Here is a 14,851-nt window from a genome sequence, read left to right as displayed (position 1 = left end):
CACTAATTCATCTCCAGACTCCCATTAAAGCTGCAAATCTTCTTTCATTACTGCCAATATGCTACTCTGTCAGGGGTGCTTGTTGGCTATTGAGATACCCTTTCAGAAACTGTCTTTTTCTCTCCCTAGAATCTGATCGATGGCTTCCTCGGCCTGCTGTGTAGCTCTCTTTCTGGAGCTTTCCTTTACCGGAATCCGTCTGTTGTTACATGTTTTAATTACCAATAGCTCTTTCTTACTACCTTAATGTTCTTTTTCTTTTTATAACACCCCAGTCTTAGTTCGTGGATACAATAACTATTAATATTTCTAAACAAACTAGTTATAGATTTTTGAGAGTTTTATTCTGCCTTTTTAAAGACCTTGTTTTTTCCTGAGTTCTTTTGTTTTTCCATTTTGTTCTCTGACCCTCGTGTTGGAGGCTTTCCTTCAGTGTCTTCTGATCCTGAGTCTCTGTTCTTGTTTGGGGACTGGAAGCCCTGTGCAGAGGCTGGACCTGTTGACCGATGGGCTTCACTCTCAGTTGAAGAGAAGGTGGAAAGGTAGCTTTCTCTTGGGTAACTCCCAAATGTCATTTATCTATAGTCTTGGTCCATTAGTATCAAGCCTGGTATAAGCCTGGCAGGCAAAAGAATCCCCAGTTTCCCGTGCGCAGGACCAGATATCTCAGCCCACAGCCACTCTCCCTCCCGAGAGGCTGACACTTCCTCCCCAGTACACACAGTGAGAGTTGGCCAGTACACGATCTTAGGGTTCAGCCCACTTGGGTGTCCCTGCTGCCCCATAATCTGAACATTAACCTTGTTGATCGTTCCAAGACACCCACCTTCCTCACTGTCTCCTGCCTTAAGGCATAGGGCACGGCTGCCTCTGAGAACAATGCCTGGTGAGTTAGTGTATGTTCTACTTTCCTTCTGTAAGCTTTCCATTTTCGGAGAAGTTCCACATTTGGGGTCTCACCGAAGGTTTGCCTTTTCTTTTTTCAGGATACATGTAGATTTTAAAAAACATCTTTTCTCTCATTTCTGGAGATTTTCTATAGGAAGAGAGAGCTGGACCCTTACTTTCCCTGATTCTATTTAGTTTGCATCTTGATTAGCAACCTGAAGCATTTTAACACTCCTCATCAGTTGCAATTCCTTTTAACTGTCTGTTTTTGTCCATTTTCATGTCAATGTAACAATATATTTAGACTATAATGTTATCAATATTAACATTCTAATGGAAAACAGTATGGAGAGTCCTAAAAAAACTAAAAATAGACATATCATATGATCCAGCAATCCCACTCCTGGGTATATATGTGGGAGAAACTCTAATGCAAAAAGACACGTGCACTCCAATGTTCACAGCAGCACTATCTACAATAGCTAAGACATGTAAGTAGCCTAAATGTCCACTGACAGATGACTGGTTAAAGAAGTTGTGGTGTATTTATACAATGGAACATTTCTCAGCCATAAAAAAGAATAAAATAATGCCATTTGCAGCAACATGGATGGACTTAGAGATTGTCATTCTGAGTGAAGTGGGCCGGAAAGAGAAAGAAAAATACCATATGACATCATTCATATGTGTAATCTAAAAAAAAAAGAGGACACTATGAACTCATCTACAAAACAGAGACAGACTCGCAGACATAGTAAACAATCTTACGGTTTCTGGGGAAAGGGGATAGGAAGGGATAAATTTGGGAGTTTGAGATTTACAAATGTTAGCCACTATAGATAAAAACAGATTTTAAAAGTTTCTTCTGTACAGCACAGGGAACTATGACCAATATCTTGTAATAACCTTTAATAAAAAAATATGAAAACGAATATATGTATGTATATGCATGACTAGGACATTATGCTGTACACCAGAAATCAACACATTGTAACTGACTGTACTTAAATAAAACAAACAAACAAAAAAACATTCTGTTAGTTGGAGGAGGGTAATAGGTCAGTGGTAGAGCACATGCTTAGCATGTATGAGGTCTTGGGTTAAATCCCCTGTCCCTCCATTATAAACCAACCAACCAACCAACCAACCTAATTAGCTTCCCCTCCAAAAACTTAAAAAAGAAAACATTCTATTAGTCATGTCAGCTGAGAGTTATTCCCTTTTTTCATTTGTTGCCTTATTTTTCATGGTGATGCAATTTCATATCTTAACATAATTCTGTCAATATCTCCTTTGTAGTAGATATTTTGTAAATGTCTGATAAGTTCACAGTTGTTTTCTTTAGTTTTCTTGTTTTCTTTAATGTAGACTTTAAATGTTTATCTTATTTACCCTGAATTTTTTTTTGTAATTTTCTCATCAAGTATAAATCTATTTCCCCTCAAATGCCCAAATTATTAACTAGTTATCTTGGCATTGTTTGTTAACTAATTCTTAAAATTTCATCAATTTCTTCTCATTATCGCATATTAAATTCATTTTTAAAATGTGCTGTATTTCTGTGCTTTGTGCTCTACTCTACTGCTATATTTTTTCAGTTGCTTTCCCATATTCAGTATATATTAATCATTTCTATTTTTAATTTATTGACTGATCTGGTTTTATTTTTCTTCTTTTTTCAATTATTATTTAATAGTTTTCCATTCATACAGTATACAACTATTCTGAGCTATTCTCAAGAATGAGGAAGATAAAAAAAAATACAATATAATATATAGGCTGTTTTTTCAACAGTGTCAATGAAATTAGGAGTATAGTAAATCCAAGATGTGTGTTCCTTTCCAGAGTTAAAATGCAAGGAAGAAAGACTACCTTCTTCAAGAATAATCAGTCAGCTTTAAGACAGGGAACACAAAATCGATTGCCCTGATTTTTTATTGGCAACGTCTGTAATTTTCATTAGTATGTAGCCCACTACAAAAACAGGGATCAGTTCCATCAGGCAGCAGAGCCCCGTGGGGTAGGGGCCATTCTGCACAGCAATAAGGAGGGAGGGGATGGATGCAAGAAAGGGAACAAGTAGACATGTACTCATGGCTCTAGAAGGTTGATGGTGGAATGAGAGAACCAGCGGGGAGCCCTGGGAACAGTCTGGGCATGTGACCAATTTTCTCTTATTAAGTTATAGCCATGGTTAAAAGATAGAAGGGAATAATTCAGTAGAGATGGAGAGGTTGAATGTTTTGAAGAGGGCAGAACCACTTCAAAACAGGAGTTCTTTAGGAAGTGTGAAACAGTGTGTTCCAAGACAGAGGGGAGGAGGGAGCACTTCTTCCTCTTAGAAATGCAACGAGGGTAAAATTAGAAGATGTAAAGAAAGAGACGCTGAGGGAGAGATGCAGAGAGCTAGACCGCTCACACTGATGGCTTTGATCTCCTAAGTAGGTACACTGCCCTGGACACAGGCATCAGAATCGGCAGGGAGCGCTGGATAAAAATCACCTCCCCGGATTGCTCTCATCAGAATCCAGGAATCTGTGAAACAGGTTATTCTAACCAAAGTTTGAGAACCATAGTTCAAACGAAGTAGGAAGTTCTCTGCAGGGTGTGACCGCATGACTGGGGAAGCATTCGTGAACAGGAAGAGACAGCAGCTTCCACGGGTGGGCAGTGGGGAGAATGGAAGGATGACGAAGCAGAGCCTGTTGGAGTTGGGGAGGCAGGATTTCATGCAGGAGAGACTGGCCCAGCTCCGGAGTATGGTTCCATGTGCTTCCGTGACTTCTTAGACGGTAAAGTAATCCCACCTACAACCCCTGTCCTCACTTCTGTATCAGTCAGGGTGCAGGGAGGATGCTCAGGCAGACTGCCGAATCAAGGGCACGAAGAAAACTTGAGCAATTTCCCTTCCTTTGGGTTTGGCAGGCAGAGGTAATAACACTGATTGCGACGTCAAACCCTGTGGATTTGTATATTCTGACTTTGAGTTTTGCATTTTCATGATGAGCCCGGCCAGCGTGTCAGGCCAGACCTCCCTCTGTGGGTTGTGGCTCGGTTCCACCTTTAGCTGCTGCTTCTCCACCTGCACATCACCCAAGACGGGTGACGCCCTTGGGTGAAAGAAGAAGTTGCCTCGCTCATTGATTTTTTGTCTTTTTTTAACTTGAACTTCATCAACAACCTCTTAACTCCAGAGGCCTTTCTCTCAGCCACCAGCCTCTTCCTTCCCCAGGTGACCCGAGTTACCTTTTTTGACACAGACCGACAACTGAACAAGTGTTGAAATATTTGTAATCCAAATGGTAAATGCTATAAGCACTCCCTCTGTTTGGACCACAGAGGGAAGTCCAAACAAATTAGAGACACACCAGGGTTTTTGCAATGTGCCTCTACTTCAACCCCTGCCTCCACCATTCCTGCCTCGCTCGTTCCAGGGACACGGACTCCTCGTCGGTACACGGTGCACCCTTCCTGTGACAAAAGTGTCCCTTTTAGTTTCGTTGCTATGCTTCCTGATGTTCCCCTAAGGAGATGTATTCAAATGTCACCCCCTCTCGGAAGCTTTCTCAGACCACACTTCCCGTCCCAAGGCAGACTTAAAGATTTTTCCATCTGTATTGCATAGTAATTTATACAAATGTCCACAGTTGCCCTTAGAACATGATAGTGTGTTCATTTCTATTTTTGTTTCCACAAATTGCATTTGAATTTTTGAGACCAAAAATTTGGTTGTTACAATTTTAGTTCCCCTATGCTTGACGTGTAAGGATGTGTACCGTCAATTCTAGTTGAATACATTTGAATCAGAGATGCTCTTTTTATGGTATCCAAGCCGCCAGAACATAGGAAAGTAGAGTTCTTTGCAGCAAGCACTGTGGGCAACTCTCAGTGTCAGTTTATAATAGTAATGTTTTTTGTTTTCCATGCAATATTACAGTAACAGCATTTGTGGATTAATCTGCATACTTAAAGAATCAGAATTGCAAGAAGTATCTTAAAAGTGGTTCTTCTGATTTGCAGATGAGGAAACCAGCCCTGTGCTTATGTCTACCACACAAGGAGCTTCTTCTCAAAAATCCTGTCCAACAACCCACAACCCTTGTGAATTCATGAGTGTTAAATTATTTTCCCATTCCAGGCAAATCAATCCTGGAAGAGAACAAAATGTCCAATGCATTTTAGTTCAGAGGGAATGTCACTGAGGAGTCTTAACCTGAGTTTAAGATGCTGGGATGGGGGAAAGCCAGGCTACTTGATGAGCAATGATTGGTAAGTTCTGGGAGGATTTTAAATACCCCCCAAAAAGTGTTTTTCAAGGTTTTTTGCTGAGTTGATATGAGCTCTCAGGGCCATCAGAAAAACGATAGGGTGGGTTTTGATGAGTTTATTTTCTCCAGGTTTAATTGAGCCTCTTCTCTTTAATAGGTTTCAGAACCTGCTGTGGTCCAGAAAGACGTTTGTGGACAACATGAAAATCTATAACCACAGTTACATCTACATGCCTGCCTTTTCTATGAAGACGGGAACAGAGCCATCCCTCCGGGTTTATTATACACTGTCAGACGTGGGTGCCAGTCAGACAGTGCTCTTTGCCAACCCCAACTTTCTGCGCAGCATCGGGAAGTTCTGGAAAAGCAGGGGGATTCGTGCCAAGCGCCTGTCCACGGGGCTGTTTCTGGTGAGCGCGGCCCTGGGCCTCTGCGAGGAGGTGGTCACCTACGGCTTCTGGCCCTTCTCTGTGAACATGCGCGAAGAGCCCATCAGCCACCACTACTATGATAATGTCTTGCCCTTTTCCGGCTTCCATGCCATGCCGGAGGAATTCCTCCAACTCTGGTATCTTCATAAAATTGGTGCACTGAGAATGCAGCTAGACCCGTGTGAGGGCACCTCCCTCCCACCCACGTCCTAGGGACCGTGGAAACAGGAAGAACCGAGCCAGGGTATTTTTGTTAGGTTTTCTACTTGACTCCTAAAGGAAATGGTCAGGTCATTTCATGGCTTAGCATGAGCCACTTGGAAACAACAATAAACCCCCCAAGGGAAACTCTACGTTTACTGTTGGCTTAGAGGGGCAAAAAAGAAATGAACCGTCCCAGGAAATATTTTATAGCACAGGGTGGATCTGTAACTAACTAGTGCCATGCTGATGAGATGATGTCGGTAAAACATGTTTCCACGGTTCCGGTCTAGACTGTGCGGTTCGCAAACAAGACGAAACTCTAATTGTTGAAACTGAGGAATGAATCAAGGTAGAAAAAAGGAAATAGCAGGGTGAAGGTGGTAGTGACTATCAACACAAACTGGCTTAACAAAAAACAAACTCTCTTATTAAGACTAACATTAGAACTATAGGTTTTTTAAAAATTATTATTTATTTTTGCCCTATTTAGGGGCAGTGAGTAGGTGATGGGGTAGATTTAAAAAATCCCTTACTGAGTAACATGGATACAAAACACTACAGCTGGTAATTGTGATTTGTCGAACCAAGTCTACGTTAACTATAGTTCCCCTCCCTTCCACTTAAAAAGTGTTAAATAAGAATTCCTTCCTCCTCTTCTGTCAAGCCTCCTTAGCATTGTTGAATTTAGACTGTGTTGACGCATAGTCGGGATGACAAGCCACTTTCCCTCCTCAGAATTTAGGGCATAAACTCAATTTTAGGTCTGCATTTTTGCATTACGATTATTGTTTTGGTGCAAACAAACTACAGACGTGAGTGCATTATTTATTTGCAAAGCAACATAATTGTCTTTATAAGTTAACACTCGGAGATGAAGTGAAGCACATTGACATAAAGCTTAGTCTCTGGGCTGGACAGGCTGGACAGGCGTGTCCCTTTTTCTATCCACCGTGGTATGTTCCCTCCAAGATGGAGGCCATGCGGGCGTACATAAATCACGTGTACATTCATGTCCACTCACACACACACAGTTACACAAAGCTCGTTCCCGTGCAACTGTGGAAGCCAAAGCTACATGAACAAAACTCTGGAACCCGTGTCGGAAAGCCACAAATGCAATAGGCACTACCTGCTACACCTTGATGTGAAACTGGCCAGCTTCCTGGGTGCTGCTTATAATGCTCATACCAGCACGAGATGCACGCCTTCTCCCCAAGTCACCCCGCGTGAGCAGAGCTGTTTTACTTATTCTCGCCCTCCCAGCACCTCACAAGGGACGCTGCGGTGAGCGTGGTCACGCAAGGCATGGTTCACACCAGTAAAGGGAAGGAATTAGCAGCTGTTTATTCCCTTAGTGGCAGGTAGGACTGCTTAGAAAGCTTGTTACTTCAGCTTTGACACACTGCACACAAACTGTCGACAGATTACAAGCAGCTGGATGTGCTCACATATAAGAGAAAGATAAAGGAAGTCACATAACCTTTGTGCTTTGGGATGCCTTAATCTAAAAGGAGACACTGGAAATCACTAACTATATTCTTTTAAGGGTCACCAAATAGGTAAACTGTACCCAAAAGTTCTACTTCGGGTTTTTTTTTTATGTTTTTTTTTTAATTGAAGTACAGTTACAATGTGTCAATTTCTGGTCCTTTTTAGTGGTTGATATAATATAGACTAAAACAGGTGGCAGGTTTCGTGGGTTAATTTAAAAGATATCAAGGTAACAAAGCTCTTGGAAAAATTCTACATCATTGGAATAAGCAATTTCTAAATAAGATTGAATTACAGAGATCAGCAGTCAAATATGACTGGTTGACATAACACAGATTATATTGATACTTAGAAAGTTAAGATTTTGAGAGTATTTTTTAAAAAAGAGTTTGAGAGTATTGACTCTGTGCAGGGCTCATTTGCTATTTTGATCCTATTCGGCAGCAAAAATGTCATGAAAAATTGCTATGGGTGAGTTGTGTTAAATATTTGCTATGCATGCAACCCTGAATATATTTCCTCTTTTGAGCTATTTGTTGTTAATAATAATTACGTTAAAAGGAATACATTTTTACCTATACATTTTATCCAAATGTAAAAGGGCTAATGAAAAACACATATAAATTTTCATTACAATATGTGTCACTCAAAGGAGTACTTTAATTGTTAGAATGGGATTCGCGAGTGCCCTAAAGCCCATGCAATCCCAGTTCCACTGAAGGTTCCTTCTGGACATTTTACACCTCGTTGTGATTCCTGGGATAGGTTTATGCAATAGATTTGTACAACAATTAGTCTATGAATCTGGGGCTTCTGAAAGGCAAAACAGAAATGGCCTGAATGATGCTGGGGAATTAGATCAGGGCTTCTCAACTGGGGTGACTCCCCTCCCCTGCCTGGTGACATCTGGTGATGTCTGGAGACATTTTTGATCATCACGATTTGGAGGATGCTACCAGCATCTAGTGAAGAGACGCCAGGGATCCTGCTAAACACCCTACAACGCACAGGTCAGTCCCCCACAACGAAGAATTACCCGCTGTGAAATGCCAATAGTGCCAAGCTTGAAAAACCCTGGATTAGACCAAAGCGATATTTAGATTGTTCCATCATACTGTCTGTACTTAAGTATACACAGACATGCTCATGTCATTCAAAGTATGACTACAATTTAATGAGAATATTTTCTTAGATTAGGTTACAGTTTGGCATTATTTTACAGTGACAGCTCATAGGAATGCCATACATAGTCCCTTTTCTGAGGTTAGATGTATCTAAACCTAGGAGTGTGGTGTGTGTGTTTGTACATGTGTGTAGCATACAGTTATGTATATCCATTCTTAATGAGATACATGTGTTCCTAAGTGAGTATCTCCCTAGATTGATCTTGTAGAGCACTCTGGAATACTCTATTATTATTAAGAAGTTGAATTCTAAACTCCCATTATTTTATTTTGTTCATTTGAAATTGAGACCTTCAGAATTGGACCTCATTCTTTGCCAAGTTTGCTTGATTACATTTTAATATTACTGACCCTTTAAGATTCAGCTGAAAAGATATTCATGTTGTCATAGATACACTTCAATAAGAAAATGTTTCATCACTTACGATGCAGCTGCCAAGAGAAGGTATCACGCTCCCTCCAACATCAGTCTAATTTTTCAGTTGCTATTTAGTGACAAAAATTAGGTTGCTCTGTGGGGATAAAAGAGGGCTTGAAGAGACTGAAATTGAGCACCTGAGGTGAATTTTCATTTTTATTAGGTTCAATTTGAGAATTGCATTGATGCCAAGGATCACGAGTAATGATGATCTCTGTTTGATTTTAATTAGACTTTGGGAAAATTAAGATGGCTGAAGGATTAAGTCATTCTATAAGGAAGTAATTTTGTATATGAAAGATTTTTACATGGAAGAGGACACTGGCTTTACATAGCGTATTTGACTGTCAGTTTATACAACTTTGTGCATCTCAACCGCGGGTAACACAAGAAGCTGAGTGCTTCCTGTACTGTGTTTCTGTATAGTTCATTTTCAGCTCTTTTTAACAAGGGCAAATGATCCAGAAATCATACAAATGATCCTTAATGACAGGTATTCAAACAGCACCCTGTGTTTGGCTTTGCGATGTCTTATGTCCTTTTCCTGGCTAAAAGCCTTCTTTAGGTTAAATGTAACTGGTACCTGAAGCCATGGGCAACATGGCTTAAAAAAGTCTACACAGAAAATAACTGAGGAAATCCTTGGATTCTGAATTTGCCAAAAATATCCTGAGATTAGTCAAAAGCTTTACAGGCAGGAGTGTTTCAGACGATTTTAAATAGGAACTATATCAATAATGTTTCTTCTGTCAACAATGATGGTAGGTTTGCAGTTTTATTATATACAACCTCCTATTTGTTTGGAAGAAATCAGCCTTTCGTAGTTTTAATTTCTATGTTTAAAAATACTGACTTTGTGAAATTTTTAACGGATAGATCCTTGTTAGGAGGGACCTAAGAGGGAAAAATGTCAGCCCGCTGAAAACTTCAGGAGATGCTTGTTGGGTTGTATGAAGAACTTTCCCACCAGGTAGTATCTGCTCTGTGTGTGGAGGTCCAAGGATCACGAGCGATAAGGACTTTTATGGGAATTTGAGGACAAGCATGTGGAAGAATAGGGCAGGAGAACAATCCTGTGCTTTTTACATCTTCATCTTTCCAGTGCCGAGGTCGACTCTGAGATGATTTTGGTGATCTGGACACAGCAGGGTCGACCGTGGGCAGACGGCGCGGAGGCACCTGCAGCTGAGGCCAAGCCTCTTACAAAGTGAGCAGTGACGACGACTGAATATGACCTGCAGTTATGGCAGCTTCGGTGACCGGCGTGCTAGGGCGGGGACGAGGCAGGTGGAAAGGAGACACCAGCCCCCAAGCTCTCAGCATACAAAGGCCCGGAGAAGTCTCTGCCCCTGGCGTTGGCTTTCCAGCACTATCCATCTTAGTCCACTGCCAAGGTCGCTGGCCTGGCTCCAGGTTGAGCTAGTGGCCGTGTGGACTAGAGAGTTGACGTGGAAATTCGCTGAGAAGCTTAAATTTTTACACTGCCTTAAATTTTTTTTTTTTTTTTTTTTGTCTTAAACTTGTGCTCCCTAAATTTCAGTGTCCTGTGACAGAATTCTGGTCATTCTGACATAATTACGGCCCTAAAAAGAGAGCTTCCCCCCTACACTTGGATGCATTTTCTGAGTTCTTAAAGTTGGGAAGGTATCAAATTCCTATGTAGCCTTTTTGAAAGCCCTGGAGACCAATCCACAGGCATTCTGAAGCCCAGACTCTTTGTTTATGGATATGAAAGCACCGTGCTTAGGTTGAGTGCTGTGAGATTCCTATTTCATAAGTGGAGGGAGATGTATTTGAATCTACAATTTCTGTCATCTTTTTTAATTCCTCTCATAAGAAAATGGATACTAGGGGTTTACCCTCAGCCTAGGCTTGTCTTTGAATTTTTTTACCTACATCCAAGAGGTGAGAGATTGAAGTAAGAGTGTGAATGGAAAACTCATTCAAACAGAACCCAACCTCTGTTTGCCATTGTGATAAGGAAAAAAATTATATGCTTCTGCTTCCTTCTTCTGATTTTTTCTGGTGCCAGCATTTCTGATTTCTTCATCTCTAACCAATAAGGAGTGCATATAAATTCTTATAAATTACCTTAAAAATGCCCGTGAGCACTTGTATGACAGCCAAAGCCCCTAACTATAACTTTTTTTTAAAGCACAAAAGAGGAATTCTTTTTGGGTTATGGCCACTCATTTATCGACCTCCTGTGTTCGTATTAGTCTCTACATTGGGCTAAAATTCTTTCTGGTTTGCTTTCCTGCTGGAGCTGTGGGATATAATCAATGATGCAAAGCTCCCTGGGAGTTTTATGGAATAATATCTCAACATATTGATCATATCTCTCTCTGATTCTGTGTAATTAGATTTTTCTCTAGCTTTTAAAAGCTTATGTGTCACATGATACCAATAAACGTCTAAAAGACATGATTTTTATCCAGGAGAGAGAAAATCAGGAGATAGATAGGTCTGTTTTTCTCTACACAGTAAGAGAAATGAAGAATTACAATAAAAAAAAAAAGGATTTAACCAAAATAACAAAGATTAAAAATCACAACTTTAAGTAGAAGGGATCTTAAGTATGCAGGGAAGCAGAAAGCAGCAGAGGCTATCGTCCTTGTGACGGTCCCAAGAATAGAACCTTTTCAAAACATTTTCAAGGAAACATATTGTCATGCAGTTGTTATGGCCAATGATGGAAAGACACTGGAGGAGGCGGCATGAGAGCCGGATTGTGAGAAGCTTGGAAGAAAGCAGAAGTGGCACCTGTTCACCTGCTTGGACCCTCACGGTCTGAACGCCTCCCCCTCCCTGTCCTCTCTAAGTTGTGCTTTCCTTGACGTCTGAGCCTGGATAGACAAACACTGCTATCTTGACACCGCTCTTCCATCTCCCAGAATGGAAGATCTCCTGTCATGACCAGGTGGCAATGGTAGGAAGTGTCACCTTGAACTTGACCCTGTGAAACATGGTCGTCATACGCTATGCAGAGTTAGCTCTAGTCCACTGCTCCCACAGTTACCTCAGTAAAAGGCTTTTATATTCGTTGTTACTCAAGCAGAGATGCATTTTCTCCCCTACGTTCTAGTGTAAACACACACACACACACACACACACATACACAACACGCCCCTTGCATCACTTATGTCCATTGAAAAGAGAGAGATGGCTGACCTGGAGGGGGGTGGCAGAGGGTGCCTTAACTTTTTCTGGCTTGGCTCCCATTTCCTTATGTCTTTCCTTCATGTACCCTGTCACTTTAGAGGTGTAACCACGTTTGTTCCAAGTCGTATCTTTATCATCAGCAAGAACTCTTCTAAGTGTAGTGAATGTGACTATTTTATATAAATGCACAATAGAGTCTAGGCCTTGGAGACGTCTGATAACAGTCTGTAAATATCCTTTGTTGAAGTAGTAGAACCTTCTCATTGGCAAAGCCTTAGGTGGCAGCCACGGGCGGACACGTGGACTCAAAATGTTTGTTTTTCCAGAGAATTCTAGCATTCATGGAAGCAAGGAAACAATTTTTTTTTCTGTTTCTCATTCATTTTTCAGCGCCAATCCTTTGGGCTTTCTTGACTTGGTAGATTACTAGAGACATCGCTTTCATGGTATATAGGATTCACAATTTGTAATGACTGATGGCCAGTGGGGTACAGTAAAGTCAGAGACACTAGAAGAAAAGGGGCAACAACAGACAAGGAGAGCTCCAGCAAAAAGCCTGCCTAATTTTTTTTTAAAAGTCTGGAACATTACTAGAACTCTTCTATGCAACCTAGCTGGTCTCAAAAGCTTTGAAAAAAGAAAGTTTCTCTTTAACTCGAAAATTGCACGTTGTATATTATTCCCCATGTGTGCAAGCTTGCAGAGACTGGAGCTAAACAGAAAAGTTCAAATATTCTTTCTCATACAGTGTAGTCTGAATAAAAGTCCATGGATGCAGTAATTCTGGAAAAGATTTTAGATTAGACCATAAAAGCAAAATCACTTGAAATGTACATGGAATTACTTCTTCCTAATAAAGCCAAACTCCAATGGCAGGAGGTTGGGGGAGGGAGGGAATCAATGCTCCTCTTTTCTCCTTCTTATTTTTTTTTTTCTTTCTTTTTTTAGTTCCATATAAAATGTAGCAGGTAAGAAAAAACTTTAACTGGTACTTTAAATAGTGTGACTTGAGAAGACGGTATCTCTGTTGGTTCTGCTGAGTTGTTACTTTCCACCGAATCTAAATGCAATGTCATAGGAGGAGGTTTGCTGTAAAACCATGTCTCTTACTTTGCTGTGTTCACTGTAATTACAGCGGGTCTGAGAAGGTTCAGTAAGTCTCAATTTCTCTACCTCCCTTACTTGGAGAAATTTTGGAAATGTATCCTGTGAATAAAATGGTTTTTTTTTTTTATAGCTTGTGAAGTCTTTTTATTTCCCAGCAGCATGTGGGTAATTCTATTTCCTTTTCTTTTTTATTGAAGTATAGTCAGTTACAATATGTTAATTTCTGGTGCACAGCATAATGTTTCAGTCATACATATACATACATATACTCATTTTCATGTTCTTTTTCACCATAAGTTGCTACAAGATATTGAATATAGTTCCCTGTGCTATACAGAAGAAATTTGTTGTTTATCTATTTTAAATATAATAGTTAATATTTGAAAATTTTGTATCCATATCAGCTATACTGAATTTTTTTTCTTCCCAGTGAAAATTCACGCTGCTTACTTAGTAAGAAAATTATTTTAGAAAGGCAGAATTATAAATGCTACGAGTAGAATATAAGAACACTGTTCACAGCTCTTACGCAGGTGAAAGGCACTATCTACTGGGCAAAGTAAAGTAGAAAGAAAATCGAGCATTTATTTAACATGATATACCTACTTTTTCCAGGGATAAAATTTTTCCTTTACGTAATGAGTCAATATCAGTGTGTGTGTCCTAGAGATACTTTAATAAATTGCTAACAAGATTCAAAATATTTAGATTCCCCTTCTGCTCGCATAGAGTGACTTTGACAAGCCCACGTGTGCCTTCCTGTCTGAATTATTTAGATAATTGCTTCAAACGCCCATTTCCCTTGAGCTCTGGTGGCCCCGTTCTGCCACTTTCTCAGAGGGAGAGAAAGCAGGAGAAGTGACCTTGGTCCATCCTTTACCGCACATTTCTCCTTAGAAATTGATCAAGGTGCTTTGTGCAGCTCTGCTTATTAATTCTCTGACTTCACTCTCACATAACAGCTTGTGGGACTACAGCTGTTTTAGGAAAGGATATTCTGTTACCTCATGTTAAATCTTCATGGTGTTCAGCTGAATCATTTGGGCGAAAAGGGCAGAGCTCCAGCATAAATGTGGGTTACTGTAACCCATTCTCAGCTCGCATGAGGAAAATAGATTTCACTTGTTTTCACCAACTATCATTAAGTTTTAAAAGTCTGGATATTACTGAGTCCTTCTGTTCTACTTTGTTTCGATTTCAGCATTCAAAAACAGATATTAAGAATCCAAAGGCATTAATTACTCAAGAATTCCTAAACCTAAAAGGCGGGTAATTACAAGTCACAGACTATATTTTTGCTTGAAAACTTATTATTTGGATATACAGTTAGATTCTTGATGACATGAAGAACTAAAGAATGTAGGATGATTGAATGAATCTTGTGACGTTCACTGCAAATGATCAGGAAACCAGGGGATGAAACTGAGGCCATGTCTAATTATGTTTAACCTCTGTAATTCTGGGACATACTATCTAGTTTCTAGGATTTTGAAAATATGGAAAAACAAGCCCTTTGTTATTTCTTTTATGCAGATTGAAAGCTTTTTCCTTCCTCCACAAGAGTCATAGTTTCCAGGCATGAATTAAAAAAATCAGCTTCAATATTTGGGAAATTTTTCATAATAAACAATGCAATCAAAAGTTACTTTACAAGGCAGTCAAGAGTTTATTGATCTCAAGATACTTCAGTCAAGAAGA

At 40.1% G+C, this 14,851-nt stretch overlaps 1 protein-coding gene across 4 annotated transcripts in view; it reads left to right on the top strand.

Annotated features, from left to right (window-relative positions):
- Nucleotides 1–13,278, top strand: part of ST8SIA1 (ST8 alpha-N-acetyl-neuraminide alpha-2,8-sialyltransferase 1) — a 114,968-nt gene extending 101,690 nt beyond the window's left edge. For 2 of the 4 annotated variants that reach the window (XM_074357917.1, XM_074357915.1), the window contains one exon: nt 5,314–13,278. In XM_074357917.1, coding sequence (XP_074214018.1) covers nt 5,314–5,800 — 487 coding nt within the window. In that variant the 3' untranslated portion in view covers nt 5,801–13,278. The remainder of the gene's footprint in view (nt 1–5,313) is intronic. The other 2 variants (XR_012504100.1, XM_074357916.1) reach the window with 2 other exon arrangements.
- Nucleotides 13,279–14,851: the final 1,573 nt, after the last annotated feature.

The sequence above is a fragment of the Camelus bactrianus genome, chromosome 34 (assembly GCF_048773025.1).
Source record: "Camelus bactrianus isolate YW-2024 breed Bactrian camel chromosome 34, ASM4877302v1, whole genome shotgun sequence".
Lineage (NCBI taxonomy): Eukaryota > Metazoa > Chordata > Mammalia > Artiodactyla > Camelidae > Camelus > Camelus bactrianus.
The sequence above is the reverse complement of the archived record's forward strand: the minus strand, read 5'-3'. Positions and strand labels throughout refer to the sequence as shown.